The sequence below is a fragment of the Drosophila mojavensis genome, unplaced genomic scaffold, assembly GCF_018153725.1.
Source record: "Drosophila mojavensis isolate 15081-1352.22 unplaced genomic scaffold, ASM1815372v1 contig_74, whole genome shotgun sequence".
Lineage (NCBI taxonomy): Eukaryota > Metazoa > Arthropoda > Insecta > Diptera > Drosophilidae > Drosophila > Drosophila mojavensis.
This window is the reverse complement of record NW_025318899.1, coordinates 5,774,339-5,792,727: the sequence shown is the minus strand read 5'-3', so window position 1 is coordinate 5,792,727 and position 18,389 is coordinate 5,774,339. Positions and strand designations below refer to the sequence as shown.

Sequence of the window (18,389 nt, the reverse complement as noted above, 5' to 3'; positions counted from 1 at the left end):
GAAAATGTTCAAAATTTAATCAAATTAAAGTGAATGCGCCGCAGGCGAACATATTTCGCACGAGCCGGCGAGAAGCGAAGCGCCAGCATGTGCGGCAGGGTAGAGAGCGAGTAGGAGAGGGAGAGGGAGAGGTAGAGGTAGTGATTCTGGCAGCGCAGGAGGAAGCGTCGGCAGACGCGCAGCCAGCAAGTTTAATATGTAAATTGTTTTTGTTGCTGTTGTTGGTGTTGCTGTTGTTGCTGTTGTTGCTGTTGCTGCTGTTGCTGTTGCTGCTGTTGCCTGCTATAGCTCGACATTAAGTGGTTATCATAGCCATTTATGAGGCTGTTAAAAAGTATCTCATTAAACATAAATGGGCAACTGGCAGCCGGCATGAGGCAGGCGAGGGGCGGGGGGCGGCATACACCAACTAGAAATGGATAATAGATACTCGAGTTTGAGTCGGGCAACAAATTAAAGCGCAACTACAGCCCGCGACAACAACAACTGAATACGCAACCATCCATATGCGCATTTGCTAACCCACACACACACACACACACAGAGAGAGCTCTGGCTCTGGCCCATCTAGCACACATTCTAGCAAATTCCGTTTACCTGTCAAACTTTTGCCATTTGTGGCCAACATATTTTGAAGTTAGCCCCAGCAGCAGCAGCAGCAGCAACACCACCTCGCACACCACCCCCACCACCACCACCAGCACCAGCTCCACCAACCAGCGCCAGCGTATGTATATAGAGACAGAGCCACGTTTATGCCTAAACTTTGTCAATTATTTGCGGATTTAACATTTGTAGCTTGTGCGGATTTTGATTTTTGATTTCAGTTTAAAAAGGCGTTGCGCACAACAACAACAACTACAACAACAATAGCTGAGATTTGCTTGGCAGACTCATTAGAGTTTCGTTTCATGCTACATTTGAATTTGGGAACAGGAATTTCGGCTAATCAAAGAAAAGCTTTACGGCATAGTTTGTAATCAAATGAGCGCATTACGCAAGGTGTTCCAACAAACAAAATACAACTTTCTAGGCGACAAGAGTGTGTGTACGCGTGTGAGAGAAAGAGAGAGAGAGAGAGAGAGAGTCAAAGCTTGTGTTACGGAACTGAAGACAGGATTTGGAATCTTTACTCCACATAAACGACATTCTCAATCAACAGAGTCCAGTTAATAATAAATTTGAGATGAGTATGGGTATTCCTGTGTTAAAAATAGCTGCAAAAATATTAAATAAATCTCTTAATAAAACTAAAACACTTTAAATAATTTAAAAACATTATAAACCAAAAATCTAAAAAAAAAAAAAAGAAAAATCGAAGATCAACATTAAAATTTGCAAAGTTTTCTCAAAGTTAATATGGAGTTTCTTAAGGTATTAATCTTACCATAACTAATCAATGTAAAATCTAAATTTATGTTTAATTTTTATCAAATCATAGCTTAGATAATATGAGCATTTATTATAATTATAATTTAAATTAATGTTTGCTTAAAGTCAAGGCAAGCGCAACCAGCCTCTCAACTCTTATATCTGCCCTCTAGTCTATGGTATCTCTGTTTCTAGCATTGACAGGTTTTTGCTTGTCTTGTTTTTTTGTTTACCTGCTTTTCGTTTACAAGAATTTCAATATTGTTTTTATGATTTTTGGCTCAATATATGCATATCAAATAACTATCAATGCCGCACGGCTGCCACTCGCAAATGTCAAAATCTCGCAACAAATTATCAGCAGGGCCGTCAATAGCACCTGCTGCAGATGCTAGCTGTACCCTATCATAAAAAAATATACGAAAAAAGCTGAGAAGCGTGTGAGTAATGATTGACTTAGAAATACCCTCTGTGGAGTGAAGGGCTAATGCAGTCGAGACGTGAGTGAGAGGCGAGAGAAAAATGGAATTTCTGTATGATAAAGATTGAATATACATATGTTTATTTAGAATTTCAGTATTATACATAAGCAATCGATGATCAAATCGATGGTCATTGTTATCTATTGAGTCGAATCATCAATGGTTGGAGCAAAATATGATGCTAGAAGATGCTAAACTAGCTACTAAGACTATGAGTGCCTCAGACTACATCAATGTGGAGTCACTGCTATATAAATGGAGAGTTGAACTTTGAAATATCTAAGTTCTGGCTTCGATTTTCTGCATTCATATCTACATATATCAATATAAATGGCTTTCCGTAGGCTTTCCATTGGCTTTCCGTAGCGCTCTGCTCCAAGTGCTGCCCATATACCCTTTCATTTCGCACTTGCTCTGCTTACAGGGTACAAACAAAAATAGCAGATGAACAAAGAAAAAAGAAACCCCAAAAAGAAGAGCAAGAAGAAGAAGAAGAAGCTAAAAAAAATATGATAGTTGACGGCGACAATGACAAGGACGAGCTTCTGGGGCTGGAGCAAGCGAGCAAGGAAAACCAGCAAACGCTGCAATTTTCCAATTTGATTATTTTGCAAAGCAAAATATATAGTATATATATAAAGGAGAGTGAAAGAGAGAGAGAGTGAGTGAGTGAGTGGGGGTGAGTGAGTGGCAAGGGTCAGGTGCTGTGCGCAGCTGGTTGCGGACTGAGGCCAGCACCTGGCAGCTCAAAAACGGAGAGCGACCAGTTGACGTTGGTGGCTGCCGTTTATTATGCGTAGCTCTGCACAACTTTTGCAAAGTAATAAAGCCACAAAAGTTCAACTTCAATTGAAATAAATTAATTTCAACATTCGGACTGACAGCGCCAACTAACTGACAATTACACACACCCCACCCACCCACACACACACACAGACACACACACACACAGACACACATGGCCGCAGCTAGCATAGATTGAGCTGGGAGCGGCGCTGGGAGACACATGCTCAGCGGTTGGCCCCGCTGCATGAAATAGTTGAGTAACTTTTCACTTTTATTCTCTGCGCTCCTTTTTTTTCCTTTTCTCTGTGTAGTTGTTGCTGCTGCTATCGTTGTAGTTGTTGTTGTTGTTGGCCTGCTGCCTGCCTTTTGTTGTAAATGTAAAATAATAACGACAAAATTGCCCTTTCAACTTTTGACTTTATTTCTGTCGGAGGGGTAGAAGTTCGCTGCCTACGCTGACTGTCTATCTGACTGTCTCTCTCTCTCTCTCTCTCACACACTCAGTCTTTCTCTCCCGCTCCTTGGACAGCGCGCTATTGTCTGAGCAAAAGTTGAATTAATCGCCCCCTTTGCAACGCCTTGCAGAGCTCCGGCACTGGAACCTCCCACCCCCCGTTCCCAGCGTCTGCAACTGCAGTCAGACGCATACTTTCGACATAGTTTGACTGCCTCAACGACTGTTTCATCTTGATTGATTACATATTTTACAAGTTATTGCATTGTGTGCGTGTGTGTGTGTGTGTGTATGTGTGTGTGCAGCGGGAGTTGGCGAGAAGCACACGTATTTATTAGATTTATGGCTGCCTTTCAGCATGTCTGTCTGTCTTTCTATACACATTGCTCTCTCTCTCTCCCCCAGTGTGTGTGTGTGTGTTTGTAATGGATTCCAGCAAGTGTATTCACACAAGTTTTAATGTATTGGAAATATCTAATATGTCTGCACTGCTCTTTTTATATACTGCCCTCTGCGTCTGCAGCTCCAAAGGTAGTAAAAAAAAAAAAAAAAAAAGTAAAAATCATGTCGAAAGGCGGTAAGCTGTGGCAATTGACTGAAACTGCCGGTTTAAATTAGAAAAGTTTGCACAATGTACACAAGCACAACAAAACGACTCGAACACACACACACACACACGCATTCACACACTGATAGACAGAGCAGACATTCGAGCGTGTTAATTTAATGGCAACATGAGTGAAGCTTTCGCCTCTCTCTCTCTCTCTCTCTTTCTCTCCCGCTTCTGTTGCTGATATCTGTCATTTGGCCAGCATGGAGCAAAATGTGCTTCATTATGACATGGTCATGCAATCGAAGCCGCATTGTTTTACACACACACACACACACACACTCGCACACACACATGTGGCACTATATCTCTGACAGGATTTGTGCCTTAATTGCAGACATACTTTGCCCTTGCATACTTATGTGGCCACAACTTTACGTTCGCCTATGTTTTTGTAATCTATTTTGAATTTTAAGCCCAATAGGCTTACAAATTCCATCACAATCGATAACTTGACAGCTCCATTTGCCAGCATTTAAACACATTCCACATTTCCACATTTCCACATTTGCTGGCATCATTTTGTAGCATTGTCTGTGGTCGGCCACCATTTGACTACCGTCCACTCGGTCTGGGCTGAGCTCAAATATATCATGTTACACGCACTCAATTTCTATTTGAAGAATGTTGCACTCACAGCACACAGCTTAATATATTATAGTTAAATAATTGTCAATACCATGACAAAATGTCGCTGTGCGAGGCGATAATTGATAGAGGGCAACATTGTTGAGTCTATAAAGAATTATCTATTCAATTCTGCTGGCCAATGCAACTAGATGAAACTAGGTGAAACTAGATGAAACTAGGTGAAACAAGATGAAACTATATGAAACTGTAATTGTAATTTTTTCATTTCATGCTAGATAAGCTAATCTAATCTAATCTAATCTAATCTTCTTCTAATCTTCTTCAGTCTTATCATCGTTATAATTTACAATATTGATTAATTGATCCAACAGCTCAAATCAAAAAACAATGTCAAGAACTGTATATATTAAACCTCTGCTATATCTTTAGCAGCCAACAATTTTCCTTATAAATCTACTAAACTATGTGAAACCAGTTTCAAGCATAGCAAAGACCACAAAATTCTAGCCAATCAAATCGATTTGAGATAACCAATCAACTGCAGCACACAAAAATTTCTTCAAAAATATATACACTATATATATATGTACATATACATATACATATATACTCAATAATTCATATCAAACAAAGCCATTCACATGTTTCCCTTTTGCAAATTTAATTAAGACTTCGCTGAAATCGCATGCAAGATTTTAAGGCAGCATAGCTGAAATTTGTTTCTGCATATGCCGAATATGTATGTGTGTGCATTGCTGTGTGTGTGACAATGGCGCTTACAAACACTCATAAATCCTCGGCAAGTTCAGAGCTGCGCTGTCGTTCGTACAGATTCCGTTTTGTATAGTTCTCTCTTCAGCTTTTTTTTTTTTTCATTTTTTGTGTCTCATTCTTTGGCTGTTTTTGTTCACATAGTTTTTTATAGCATACTTATGTGGGACAGTCGAGCGAAATCCATTTCACTTATCCCATGCACTTTTATGGCTTTGGCCACCAAAAATTTTGCACATTAAAGCGAACTTTTTAACATGACATATGTAAGCCAGTCGCCGGCACTTCACCCTCCTTCCCACCACAGCCCCTTCCCCAACGTTGACAGCATTTGCGGTGGCACCCATTGGCCAAACACACAAGTTGCACAAATACACATTTCATATTCATAGTCTGAGAGCTTAAAAGCAAAGAAATTAACTTCACAAAAGTTTGCACAAACGTTGAAAACGAGTCGACGACTCGACGAGTTGTCGATGCGACGCACACGGCGTATGTGTAATATGTTGAATATGAAAATGTGTTAGATGTCTGTATGTATAGATGTGTGTGCTTATGTGTGTGCCTATGTGTGTGTGTGTGTGTGTATACGCGCACCCCTTGCACACACAAGGCCTACTCGAAATGTGCTTCAGCTCTCCACACTATTTTTGTGCTTAGTCGGCTCATCTGCATTTTATGGTCCAAAAATATCATCATCATTTTTTCGCATTTCATTATGTTCGCTCTCGCTCTCTCGCTCTCGCTCCCGCTCTGCTCCCCGTCTCACACGCTTTCGCTCTAACAACTGAAAACTTAGCAGGCTCATTTAGTATGCTTCATTTCATTATATGGCTCAGTCCCAGTCCCAGTCCCATAGTCCTTTACTTTAAAAATAGGGAAGAAGAAGATGGGCAGAAAAAAAAAACTCTTAACTTTCGCTGCAACCGCAAACATTTTGGGCCACATTTTGTGGGCAATCCTTCTGCCTGGCCTGGGCCGTCGACAAACGGTGCGAGAAATTGTCCTCTCGTCATTTTCTCCCCGTTTTTTTTTTTATATTGTTATATCTCTTCTTCTTTTTTGTCGCTTCTGATGTCGCATGCAATTTTTTTCATATTTTTTTTTTTAGGTGTCCTGCGTAGCAAACTCCTTTGGGTGTCCTGCCTGTCCTGACTGCCTGCCATTTGGCTCCTGCTAAGCTGCGCTCTACCTCGCACACTCTCTCCCTCTCTCTCTCTCCCTCTCTCGCTCTCCCTTCACTTGCTCCATCCCTTCGCGTCACTCACTCACTTTTTTCTCGTAATTTTCATAAGCAGCCGTTAGACGTTGGATTTATGTTTTTAAACGCCTTTTAATATGCGAGAGGATCTTCGCGCGCCCCAGCAGCAAAGCACAAAAAAAAAAGGAACAGAGCAAAGCAGAACACAAAGCCACTTGCAAATGCCGCATAGCCATCCTCGTTGTCCTAGTCGCCTGCCGCCGCATCCTTGTGCCGTCTCCTGCTCGACTGCGTTGCGTTCCGTTGCGTGGCATGGCGCAAATCCAGTGAGAATGCGTTTAAAAAAATATTATAATAATAACATTACGTAAATAATTGTTGGGTGCTGCCGCTGCCGCTGCCACAGGGCGCCGGGAGGCGTGGCAGGACGCGGGCAAATGGCAATGGCAACACGCGCCGCAGGAATAGCAACGGAAATCAGCTGCGTGTTGATAAGCAAAGCGCTGCCAACGAGCCCTCCAGGACAGCGAGAGTGAGACAGAGACTAGGCGAGTGGGAGAGAGTGGGAGAGTGAGAGAGAGGGACAGTAAGCAGGCGCTGCCTACGACTGGGTCCTGCTCTGCTCAGGGCTCTCGCACTTGGTAAGCGATTGCGTGTGCCTGTTTCTGTCTATATGTCTATGTGGGTGTATATGTATGTGCGTGTATGTGCGTGTGTGTGTGTGTGTGTGTGACGTTTTGGGTGCGTATTATGGTGTACTTTGCGGTTAGTCGCAGAATCGCTGTGGCCAAATCGAAAAACTCCAACAAAGCCGCCTTAGCAAATACCCTTAGAATAATAACAGCTAAGCTGCTCCAAAGCGAATTATGTTTTCAGCTGAGGTTATTATTGGAGCCGAACTTTGTGCCGTGCCTAAACAAACAATGGCATGAGCAATTAATCCTTTATGTGAGCTTAACTTTTACGCCTTGCGCCAGTTGGCCACCTAAGTTCTCCCATGTGAAACTTGTCAACAGTTTAAGCGCTTACGACATGTTGAGTTGTGTTCTAAGAAGTTGTCAAGCTTAAGGAATTTGTTGAGCTCTCGAAAGTTTTCAGCTAATGCATGGACATTTTCAAAACGGCCAGCTTACCATATGTATAGCTTAAAAGCTATTTAAAGTACAAGAATATATTCTATAATTATTTTATATCTATTTGTGGACTTAAAGTAAGGAAGGTGGGATAGTAAAGGATGCTAATGGTAAGGCAGAAGATATTGAAGAGATCACAGAAAAACATCCTGAAAAAAAATCTTTTAGTCAAGAAAGGATTTTCTTGATATCTCTTTCTCCAGATCTTTATAATAACTGTTCTTTCATAATAAGCATTTTTCAGCAACTTCTTTTTAAAATCGAAATATGTCTAAGAAATAATATTTTGTAATAAAAATTTTTTATTATTTTTTATTTTATGATATCGTCTGTAATTTCTCAAGACAAAAGAATTTTTTTTTTAAATCCTCAATAACTTCTTTTTCAGTAAATTTTTTTCTCTCTCTCTCTCTCTATCTCTCTCTCACCCTCATGGATGAAGAGATCTTAAGACACTCTACTCAACTTGAGATAAAATAACCAAATTATCGTTATTTTTTATTATACATATAATATTTTTATTTAATTTTTAATAATTCATTATTTCCTTCATGTTAAATTCTCTAAACTGACTCATTTAGCTGCATTGCTAGTCTCTGCTTCTCATATTAACCTGACCTAAATTTCGCTGCCTACTCCCCCCACTCAATCTTCCCCTATTCACACACGAAACTTGGAAAACGCCGAAAAAATGAAAAATAAATGTATTTCCGCAAGGCTCTAGCTAAATTCCCAGAGGTACAAACACGTTACGCGTCATATGCAGCACTCGACACGCCTAACTCCTTCTGCAGCTTAGAGTATTTTTTTCGTGAAGGCGGCAGCAGCCGGGCAGAAAGGAGGAAAAAATGAAGCCGCTACATAGATGGGCACACATTTGTAACTCTGTCTAACCGAGCGCAGTGGCAGGCAGCGAAATGTGCGTGTGGCATTTAGTAGGCAGCGGCTGTGACAGTGGCAGGGGCCGAGATAAAGATAGAGATGGTGGCAGCAGCAAGAGCAGCAGCAGGAGCAGGAGAGCGTCCTAAACGGGCACAAACACCCACGCACACACACACGCACGCACACACACACGCACAACCAATGCTGTCGAAATTTTGTTGTCATCATCACTTTGCTGGCATAGAAACAACTGAAGCTGATGGGCCGGATGGAGTGGGGCAAGACGCCAAGTGTGGGGCGTAGATGGAGTTGAAGCTGCCTGTCAGCCACAAAGTTATCTGCCTGCCAGTATTTTTTTTTTTTTGGGCGGGTATTTAATGTTGTTGTTGTTGTTTTTGTTGTTGTTTTTGTTGGAAGATGCCAGATCTTCCGTTTTTAATTTCATCTGCCATTTGCTGCTACTTATGACACATCCTTTGCCCAGACCAGGAAGCGGCAGGCTGCCCCCCTTTGCAGCCAAAACTCAAGTGCTCAAGCACTCGCACAAAAATATTATACACACATACATATAGAATTTTTTTTTTTTTTTTTTTTTTTGGTAATATTTCTGCTTGTACTTACCTTGGGATGTGCACGTCGCGGAAAAGCTACTTTCGGGTCCACCTGCAAGCAGAAAGAGAGAGAGAGTGATAGAGAGTGGGTGAGTGAGTGAGTGAGTGAGACGGCTAGAGCTGGAGCGTGCGTAGTGGAGAGTGTGAGGAAATCGTATGCTTAATGACATTTAAATGAAAAAGCATTTCGAGCAACTCTTCATATTAATAGCCAAGCATAAATCTTGCATAAGCCTGCATTGCGCATTAAGCAGGAATTACTCCTAGGGGAGGGCACAGCGAGTAGGGATGATGGGCAGGGGGTGCGGTGCGGTTGGTGTCATGCTGGTCGGTGTGGCAATGCTCAACTTGAAAGCTGAGCACGCACGAATTAACGCATAACAAATTGCGCGTCCAGAGTAGCTGCTCCTCCATGGGATGTAGGATGGCCCCACTGCTCGTCTCCCCTGCTGCGTCGACTGCCTCAATAAGCAGCGTCATTAAAAATAATTAAAAATCATAAAAATTCAATTTTAAGTGCTTTGCTGGTTCTCATTTTGGCCGCACTGCCAGCATTCTTACTGACAGCCAACCGACGGTAAGCCACGAGGGGGGGCAGCTTCGAGGGAAGCCTGTGGATCTGTGGCTTGGCCTTGTCCCCTCCCCATCCCATCCAGCTGTGGGATAAATCTTTTTGAAGTGACTTTGCGCTGCATTTAGCTGCAAGTGCTGGGCTAACTTAAGCCAATGCCGCAAATAAAATGGCAAATAAAATGAAGAGATATTGGCAGAGATAGCTGCAGTGAGTGCAAGACAAAGGGAGTGAGGGGTGGCGAGGTGGCGAGGGGGCGAGCGTGTGGCTGGGCAGTGAAAGCAACGCAATATCCTCTGGCGATAATAATTCGCACAAAAATTGTCACAGGACAGCAGCAAATGGTGACAGGACGGCAGTTTGCCGTGTTGATTTCCTGTGTGCAGCACGAAAAACAACAACAGCTACAGCAGCAACAGCAACATTTGTTGTGGGCGGGGTCGGTCGCCCGGCGGGAAATTGATTTTTAGATTAAAATTAAAACTAATCAGCGCTGAGTGGCAAACGTCGACGTCGACTTTTTGGAAAATACATCAGACCGAAAAAGCGTAACGAAATGAAATGAAATGAATTCGCATCGTTTTCAGTTTTCCGTGAGCTCTATGTGTGTGTGTGTGAGTGTGTGTGTGTGTGTGTGTGTTGTGCAGCCAAACGGAAACACGAAACGCTGCACGACTGAGCTACACACACATACACACGCACACTTACTAGTCTGTGTGTGTGTGTGTGTTGCAGTTGGTTTGGTAAATAAAAATAAAAAAATAGAAAATAAAATAGAAAATAGAAAAGTGAAATACATATCCATATAAATGATGGCTGCGCATTTTATTTACAGTTGGCCAGCTGTGTTGCCATAAAAGAGTGACCAACTGCAGACACACACACACACACCCACACCAACACACACTCACGTGCACCGTGCAGCTAATTAAGCTAATGCCAATGCGGCGTATGCGTAATGTGAGCTGCCTTCAAGCACCAACTGCTGTCTTCACCAATGCAAATTGCTAATCAAAATGAACTGATCAATGACACGACAAATGAAGCGGATTACAGAGTTAAGTGTGGACTGAACAGGTTGTAGACATGTATGTATATGTAGATGTATGTATGTATGTTGTGTATGCAAATATATGAACTCGTTTCGTCTGTTCTCAGAACTCTTTCTCTCTCTCTTTGTATACATAAATATATATACATATATCTCTATATATCTGTTGAATTGTAACCAAAGTTTTAAGTTCTGAGAACAGAGATAATTGTCAATATAACCTAGAAATTCATCAAAAAAATTTCATTCAACTGACCTTCAAGTAGCTCAACATTTGTCTATTAGTTTTTATTAGGAATAAGCTAATATATATATCTGCATAGGCGATTGAGATGGGTTTCTTTGTAAAATCCTTTAATTCTCATAGCTTTGGCAAAAGTTATTCAATTTAATAATAGAACTCAATTCCGTTTTCATAAGAAAAGCTTTGTTGATCCAATTCTCCATTCTCTTTTGTAAGCCAAAATTTTTCAGGAATTTTGTAAATCAGAAATTAAATATTTTTTTATTAAAAAAAAATAAATAAATAAAATTAAAAAAATAATAAAAAAAATCTTTAAATTTTCTTTCGGCTATTAAATTAAAGATTATTAATATTAAAAATGTTTAAGTTTAATTTTTGCTTTTAAATAACACAAAAACAAATTAAAGTTCTGCTATTAAAAATTCAACAAAGTAATCGATATATAGGGGTTTCCCTCTTTGATTTGCATTCTAATTAATTCTGCACTTTCATTTAAAAATCATATTTTGATTGTATTTTGAAGTCAAATTTAATGTAAATATCTGGAAATATCATCAAAGCAAAGCATAGCCAGCCTGAACGTGCCCAAAGACGTTGGCCAAGCTTGTTTGTGTGTGTCTGTGTGTGTGTGTGTGTGTTTTGATGTCTAGCTAACGCTGTTTGGCTTATTTAATTGTATTTAAAAGAAATCCTTATATTCTCCGTATTGAACAGACTTCGAGCAAAGTTATGGCTGGAGCTCCTTCAAGCCTTCGCATCTGCATATTTTTCTATTGTGGCTTTGTTTGTTTTCTATTTGGCTTAAAATATATTTAATTTGTTTTTAAGAATTTTTGACTTAAAATGTGCTAAGGCTACAAATAATTTGCCTTTCGTCTATCAAATTTGCACAATATCATATTTTGACTACTCTAACCAATTCATTTATTTATAAAAAAAAAAAATTTTCCATTTTTTAGTTTTTTCTTTTTCGTATCTGAGGGCCTTTGGGCTGCCTTTAATATTTGAAATTATTGAGCATGATTTTTCCTTTGCTGCTGATATTTACATAGGAAATGAGAAGCTGTAATGACAAAGGCGCAGCCAATGCCTGGCCAGCACCTGACGTAATTAAAAATTGTTTGGCTTTTACAAAAATCTGCGCTTTTCATAGACAGGTTATTGTTTTCTTTCTGCTGATGCTGCTGCTGCTGCTTCTTCGGCGTGTTGTTGTTTTTGGCTTTTGCCATGATTTTTTTTTTTTTTAACTTTTGTGATTTGCTGTTTTTGTTAGTTGCCTGTCATTGCTTTGAGTTTCTAATTGCTGTCAATAGAGAGAGGGAGAGGCAGCGACGGGCGCGAGCGAGACAGAGATAGGAGGCAATTTATGAAGCGAACGCGCGCGCGAGAGTTGCTTTGTGCAAATATTTTGCATAGCTGGTGAAGTTTTTTGTTTGCCGACGTCATGAGTTGGGTTCGAGTTACGGATTGGCGGGTAGTTTTTTTTTTTTTTTTTTTGTGTCTATATAGATGTATGGGTGTGCATATGTGTTGGTGTTTGTTTGTAGAGATTTACCTTTTTGCCATCCAGCTCGTGTGTGCCTTGGGTGAGTACCTTATCTACGCTATTTGGATCGCTGAATGTGACAAAGCCAAAGCCCCTGTAATAGAGAAAGAGAGAGAGAGTGAGAGAGTGAGTGAGTGAGTGAGTGAGAGATGAAAGTAAATATCAACACGGTTAGACAAGTTGCTTAAATATTTGACAAGCAGCTCGATAAACCTGAACTCCTGCCAACCTGCCCGAGAACGTTAACCGTGCCAGCACGTGCGCCAATTAGAAGCTCAAATTACATCAAAATATTGGCTAGGCAAGTGGAAGTCAACGACGACGTCGGGCCCAAACCAAATGCCAGTCGAATCGAGCGCTTTGCCTTGCCGCTAATGCTCGACCTGACAGACGCTTACAAGCCATTACACACAGAGAGAGAGAGAGAGAGAGAGAGAGCGAGAGAGTGAGTTGGGTTGAGCAAGATATATATGTATATGTATGTATATGTATATACACTCCCCTCGTTTCGTGTTGTGATAAACTTATTCTTGTTAAATATTTAATTAAAATGCTTATTATCTCGCACTGCATTTTAATGAGTCTCCCATGCCCACACAGCAGCAGCCAAAGACAACAAACCAAGCTCACAGATTTTGGCTGTGCCCTCACACTCTGCCCCTCTCTCCCTCTCGCTCTCTCGCTCGCTCTGCATTTGTATGTGTGTGCACGTTTATGTTTATTTGAGTTTTGCCACTTGGCAGCGACGCTTAACGATGCTGCTCCAGACTCCAGACTCCCGACTCCAGACTCAGCTCCAACTTCTTTGCCAGACACACAGCAGCCGCAGCAGCGCTCGTTCGTATTTGTCTTGCTCTTTTAGGCGCTGCACACACACACACACACACACTCACACACACACACACATCAAATCTAGCTGGTTGTTAGTCAGAGAGCGTGTGAGAGGGGGCTGAGCTGGAGCTGGAGCTGGAGCTGAACCGCAAGCACAGACAGTAATTAACGACGATTCTATTGCAATTGTGGCGATTGTTACGGTTTTGATTATACCACTCTTCGCAGTAACCGGAACCAATGGCCAGCTACAGCTGCTCCTTGTCCACTTGGCTTTTTATTGCACCAACTTTATACACAAATTGCTATGCAACAGCAGCAACAGCAGCAGCAGCAGCAGCAGCAGCAGCGGCAATAACAATAACAATGAGAGCTTGTTGCAAATTTATAAAAACAATTTGCATATGGAAAAGCTTCCACACACACATACACACACACTCACGCAGACAGGGCGAGAATCGGATTGCATTGCATCTAAGCTTGAACTACGAACTGGAAAAAGGGGTTTTAGTTATAGTATATATATATGAGTGCACATCTATGTACATGTGCGTGTGTGTGTGTGTCCCTAGGTGGGCTGGGTATATTTAGATGGGCGTACGTACTCGGCAGCGCCTGGCACATATTAAATAAACATTTCTGCTGGTATTTATAGTCGAGCAATTTGTGCAAATGCATTTTGCGGAAAAAGAGGCCTACGCTATTAATATTGATTTAAATTGTGGGCGTGGCCGAGCGACCTTTCCGGCCAGCTGGTGGGCGTGCCTGCGCCACTCAAGTGGGTCACACACACAAAAATTGCCAAACGGCAAGTGACACAACGTTGAGGCACCGAGACTGTTGCAATGCCTCCTGCTGCTGCACTTACATGGGCACAGACATCGCCGCACTCGCTCGCACACTCAGCCACTGGCGCTGTCTCGCTCGCACGCCTATTGTCTCTCACAAAGTGAAAAGCCACAAATTTAAAAGGCAAAACTCAAAAATAATGTGTCTCCTGTGTGCAATTTACTCACAAATTCAGATTCAATTTATGCAACTCGAGGCAAGCCAGCAGGCGAGAGGCACAACAACAACAAAAAAATGAAAAAATAAAAACAAACACCCAGCGACAGACAGCGCCAGGATAACAACAGAATAAGGATGTGCATGTGGGTATCTCTCTCCCTCTCTCTCTCTCTCTCTCTCTCTTTCACTCTCTTTCCTGTTGTGCACAATAAAATGAGTAAAATAACAGCAAATAGCTAAGCAGCTAGAGTTGAGAGATACCCTGCATGAGTAGCTCAAAGCATTTGAAAGAATCGCATACTAAGTTTACTATGTGAAAGAGAGAGGGAGACTGAGAGACAGACAGAGTGAGATAGAGACAGAGATAGAGAGAGAGAGAGAGACAGAGAAAGAGACAGTGAGAGAGCGGGAGATTTAGAGAGAGAAAGAGAGAGGGAGAGAAAGAGTGTGGTCACAGAGATATAGAGAGAAAGAGAGAGCGAGAGAGAGAGAGCAAGAGATATAGAGAGAAAGAAAGAGAGATAGAGATAGATCATTCAATTATATACAAGAATCTATTACTCTCTCGCTCTCTCTTTCTTTCTCTCTCTCTCTCTCTTTAAAATTCTCCCTCACTTTAAGCAGCTATAAGCCAACTGTAAGGCTTCTTTTTTATCCAATAAGCAATTGATCAGAAGGTTAAGCCCTCAATACATCAGTGCTTTCAAGATCCAAGAAAGTCCCAAAAGGTCATTCAAGTGATATATTGTATATTAAGATTTCTTTAAATATACGTGTTAGCGAAAGTATGTTAAGCTTTTTCATAAACAATATTACTATCTTTAGGCAAGCAGCTGCAGTTTTAAAGTTTCTAAGAACTAAAAATAAAAGTTCGAGAATTCCTAGTCAAGCAGGGGCTAAAACAACCCTTTAAATGTTTTTACAGCACATTTAGTACAACAAACAGAGACATGCAGACTAGAAGATCTAAAAACATGCATGCTGTAGTGGGTGAAATAGCTGAGCCTTAAACTGAGACGGCGTGAGGGAGAGATAGGGAGAGGGAGAGTGCGGGAGAGGCAGCGACTGGGTCTGAGTGGGTTAGGGCAAGCCAAGGGGAGCAGGGCCAGAGCTGGAGCTGAAGCTGAAGCTGATGCTGATGCTGATGCTGTATATGGTTCAGTTTGGTTTGGTTTGCTGTTGTTGTTGTTGCTGTTGTTGGTTCGTTTGGATTGTTGCTTGTTGAATTTTATAAAGCCGTTTCAGAATGCTAATGAGCGCACGCACAAGCTGCCAAGGTAAGCAGCGGCAGCAGCAGCAGCAGCAGCTGCAGGAGGGCAGCCGTGTGGGCGTGGCAATCATGTAACACACACGCCGCAAACACGTAGCAGCTACGAGACGAGTTGAAGAGGCGCCACCACAGCACCACCACCAGCAACCACCAGCAACCACCCGCACCACCACCAGCACCACCCGCATCAGCAGCAGCAGCAGCAGCAGCCGTGTTGCAAGGAAGCAGCATAAAAGTCTTATTTGAATTGCCTTGCAGAGCTTGAGAAAGTTTTCTAGTCGCAGATCCTTGTTGCTGTTACAGTTGTTGTTTGCATTATTGTTGTTGTAGCTACAATTGTTGCTGTTGTTGTTGCTATTGCTGGCTTACGCACAATTTAGCAAAACAACTTGCATGTATTTAGCCTATGGGCTGCTTGTTTGCTATTGCTGCTTCATCCAGAGGCCAAGAGCGAAGCCGCCCAAGTCGCCATCATCAGCAGCATGTGTGTGTGTGTGTGTGTGTGTGTGTACGGATGTGTGCGTGTGTGTAGTTGGTTGCTGTCTCTGGCAGCGTCTTGGATTACCGTAAATAATCTAACTAAATGAGTTACCAAACGGTCAAAGTTCAGTTGAGGTGTTGCCAAGAGGCGTCCTCCAGCCGTGCCGCATTTCTCTCTGCTGTCAGCTGAATATGTTGCCAAACTAAACCAGCCAACGGCATTCACAAAACTTGAGATAAACGCCAGCAACCAGTTTAACTCACACCACAAAGAGAAGCGTAGGCAAACACACATACACACACGCACACTCAGAGTCAGGACTCAACTAGTTAATGCTTACGTAGCTGGCAGGCAAAAAACGGAACACAATATTTGTGCACCACACACACGCACACGCACACAGAGACATATGTCCAGCAAGCATGATAGTGTGTGTGACCCTTAAAGACTGCGCACGGTAAGCACATTTGCCTTACTGATAGTGGATTAGACGCAGCAAAACGTCCCAAAGGACTCTTAACTGGATGCTAGCTGGCATTGCAAGCTGCCCGATATGCCATGCATGCCTAAGCATATCTGCCAGAGTTTAGGCAGCAATATTTGCTGCGCCTCTATTTAGATTTTGATCTCGGTCCTGTGGTTACTCGAGCAAGTCTCAAGCCCAACTTCTTCTGCAGCTGAGCGATTCAATCTTAGTCTCTTAGTCAATTTGAAATTTTCAAATCAATTTGCTGCCAGAGAACTTGGGCAGTCAATGAGAATCGCAAAGAGAGGCGCGCCGAGCAACAAATGACGCTCGCTCGCCCATTGATGAGTGCACAAGAGTGTTTTATGTACAATGTACTGTTTATTGTCGCCATTTGTTGCAGCAGTCGCCTGTCAAGGCTGCACGGAGAACATTAATGGCAGCCGCAAGTCATGCCCTCAACCTTAACTAAAAACTTGGAAATGGCAACTACAAGCACGACGGCAGGCGGGCAGGCGGGCAGGCAGGCAGGCAGCACGACGAGCAAAGTAGCTGACGGCTAACAAAACTTTCAATCCGCTGAGCGAGAGGGAGAGAGAGAGAGAGAGGGAGGGGGGCAGACGCAGCTGCTGACGAGGTGGAGGCAGGCGGGAGGCACAGTAGGTGCCAGGATGACGACGAGGACGCATATTCAAATGACTTTTTCGTGTAAAAATTCAGAACAAAACAAAAGCGCCCAAACAATTGCAAAGGAATGCAACTCAAGACGAGCGCGCGAGAGTGAGACAGTGATAGAGGGAGAGCGAGCGAGTGAGGTAGACCGACTGAGAGTGGGCGGCTGACTTGGTTGGCTGGCTCGGGGTCTGGGCCGGACTGAGGCACTTCTAAGCTTTGGCTACAGTCAACGTCAATCCCGCACTAACAAGCACTTGCAGCTTGGCTCGACAGGGCCCAAGACGCTGGTCCTGGCGACTCGACGATGCTTTTGTGGTGCTTCCTATCGTGTTTTGTTTTTTGCTTTTTCTTTTCTTCCCCACACTTTTCTTTTTTTTTTTTTTTTTTTTTTTTTTTTGTAGCTGACCTCGTCTCAGCCACTGCCTCGGCTCCTGCTGCTGCTGCTGCAGCTAGCTGCTGTCGTGTGAAGTGGGGCCGCGTGCATGAAACTTTCACAAGTGGCTTCCTGCCTTGGTGCCGTGCTCGCACTTTATAAGCCTACGCCTACACACGCCCATTTTGCACGTTTTTATGCCTTTGTCTTGTTTCGTTGTCGTCGTCGCTTGTCGTCGTTGTCGTCGTTGTCGTTGTTGTCGTTGTTGTCGCTTTCCTGGGCACACCAAAATGCATCCTTGAACACGCACACTTAACTGGGCCTGCGTGAGTGCCAGGCTGCTCTGGCAGTTGAGCTACTCAAAGCGAGCCCACACAGCACCGCCACTGCCGCCGCCCTGCCACATGGACACACACCAAAGACCAAAGTCGGGTAACCGCCTTCAAGTTGGATGCGTTCTCGTCGCTGCTTAAGAACCGCTCGCTCGCTCTCTCACACCCACTCGCTCACCCTCTCCCTCCCATTCTCTCGCTGGGGCAGGAGGCGGACTTTTTGGTTTTGGCGCTGGTGCGTGCCCTTGCGTTGATATGGCAGCGCTGCCCCAGCTCCTGGACTGCTGCTTTGGCTATCTATGCGGGTCGTTGGTAATTTGATTAATCCAGCGAAAAAGAAAGGCGGCCATTGGTTTTACTTGCAGCTCAAGGGGTTGCGCCTCCGCCTCTGCCTGGGCTTCTGGCTGTGTCTGGGCCGCAGTCGCTGCTCTTCAGCCTGGCTAAATATTTAAATGGCCCGGCCATTATGAAAATTTATCGATTTAGTGACAGTTTAAGGACACACATTATGGCGCCCATTTGTTATGTTTTTATGGTTCGTATGCCTGCTGCTAATGTCAATTTTGAGTGTTGCCTTCTTTTGTGACGCGGCACAGACATTAAATTCTTCTCTTTTCTTTATACTGATATATATGTAAGTATGTATGTG

The 18,389-nt window shown here is 42.9% G+C and overlaps 1 protein-coding gene across 4 annotated transcripts in view; it reads right to left on the bottom strand.

Annotated features, from left to right (window-relative positions):
* The window catches only part of LOC6581521 (RNA-binding protein Musashi homolog Rbp6), a 194,521-nt gene that overhangs the window by 99,350 nt on the left and 76,782 nt on the right, over window positions 1–18,389 (bottom strand). For all 4 annotated transcript variants that reach the window (XM_015161889.3, XM_032730836.2, XM_015161890.3 and 1 more), the window contains exons 4-5: window positions 12,314–12,398; window positions 8,903–8,944 (exon numbers count right to left, since the gene is read on the bottom strand). In XM_015161889.3, the coding sequence (XP_015017375.1) occupies window positions 8,903–8,944; window positions 12,314–12,398 (127 nt within the window). The remainder of the gene's footprint in view (window positions 1–8,902; window positions 8,945–12,313; window positions 12,399–18,389) is intronic.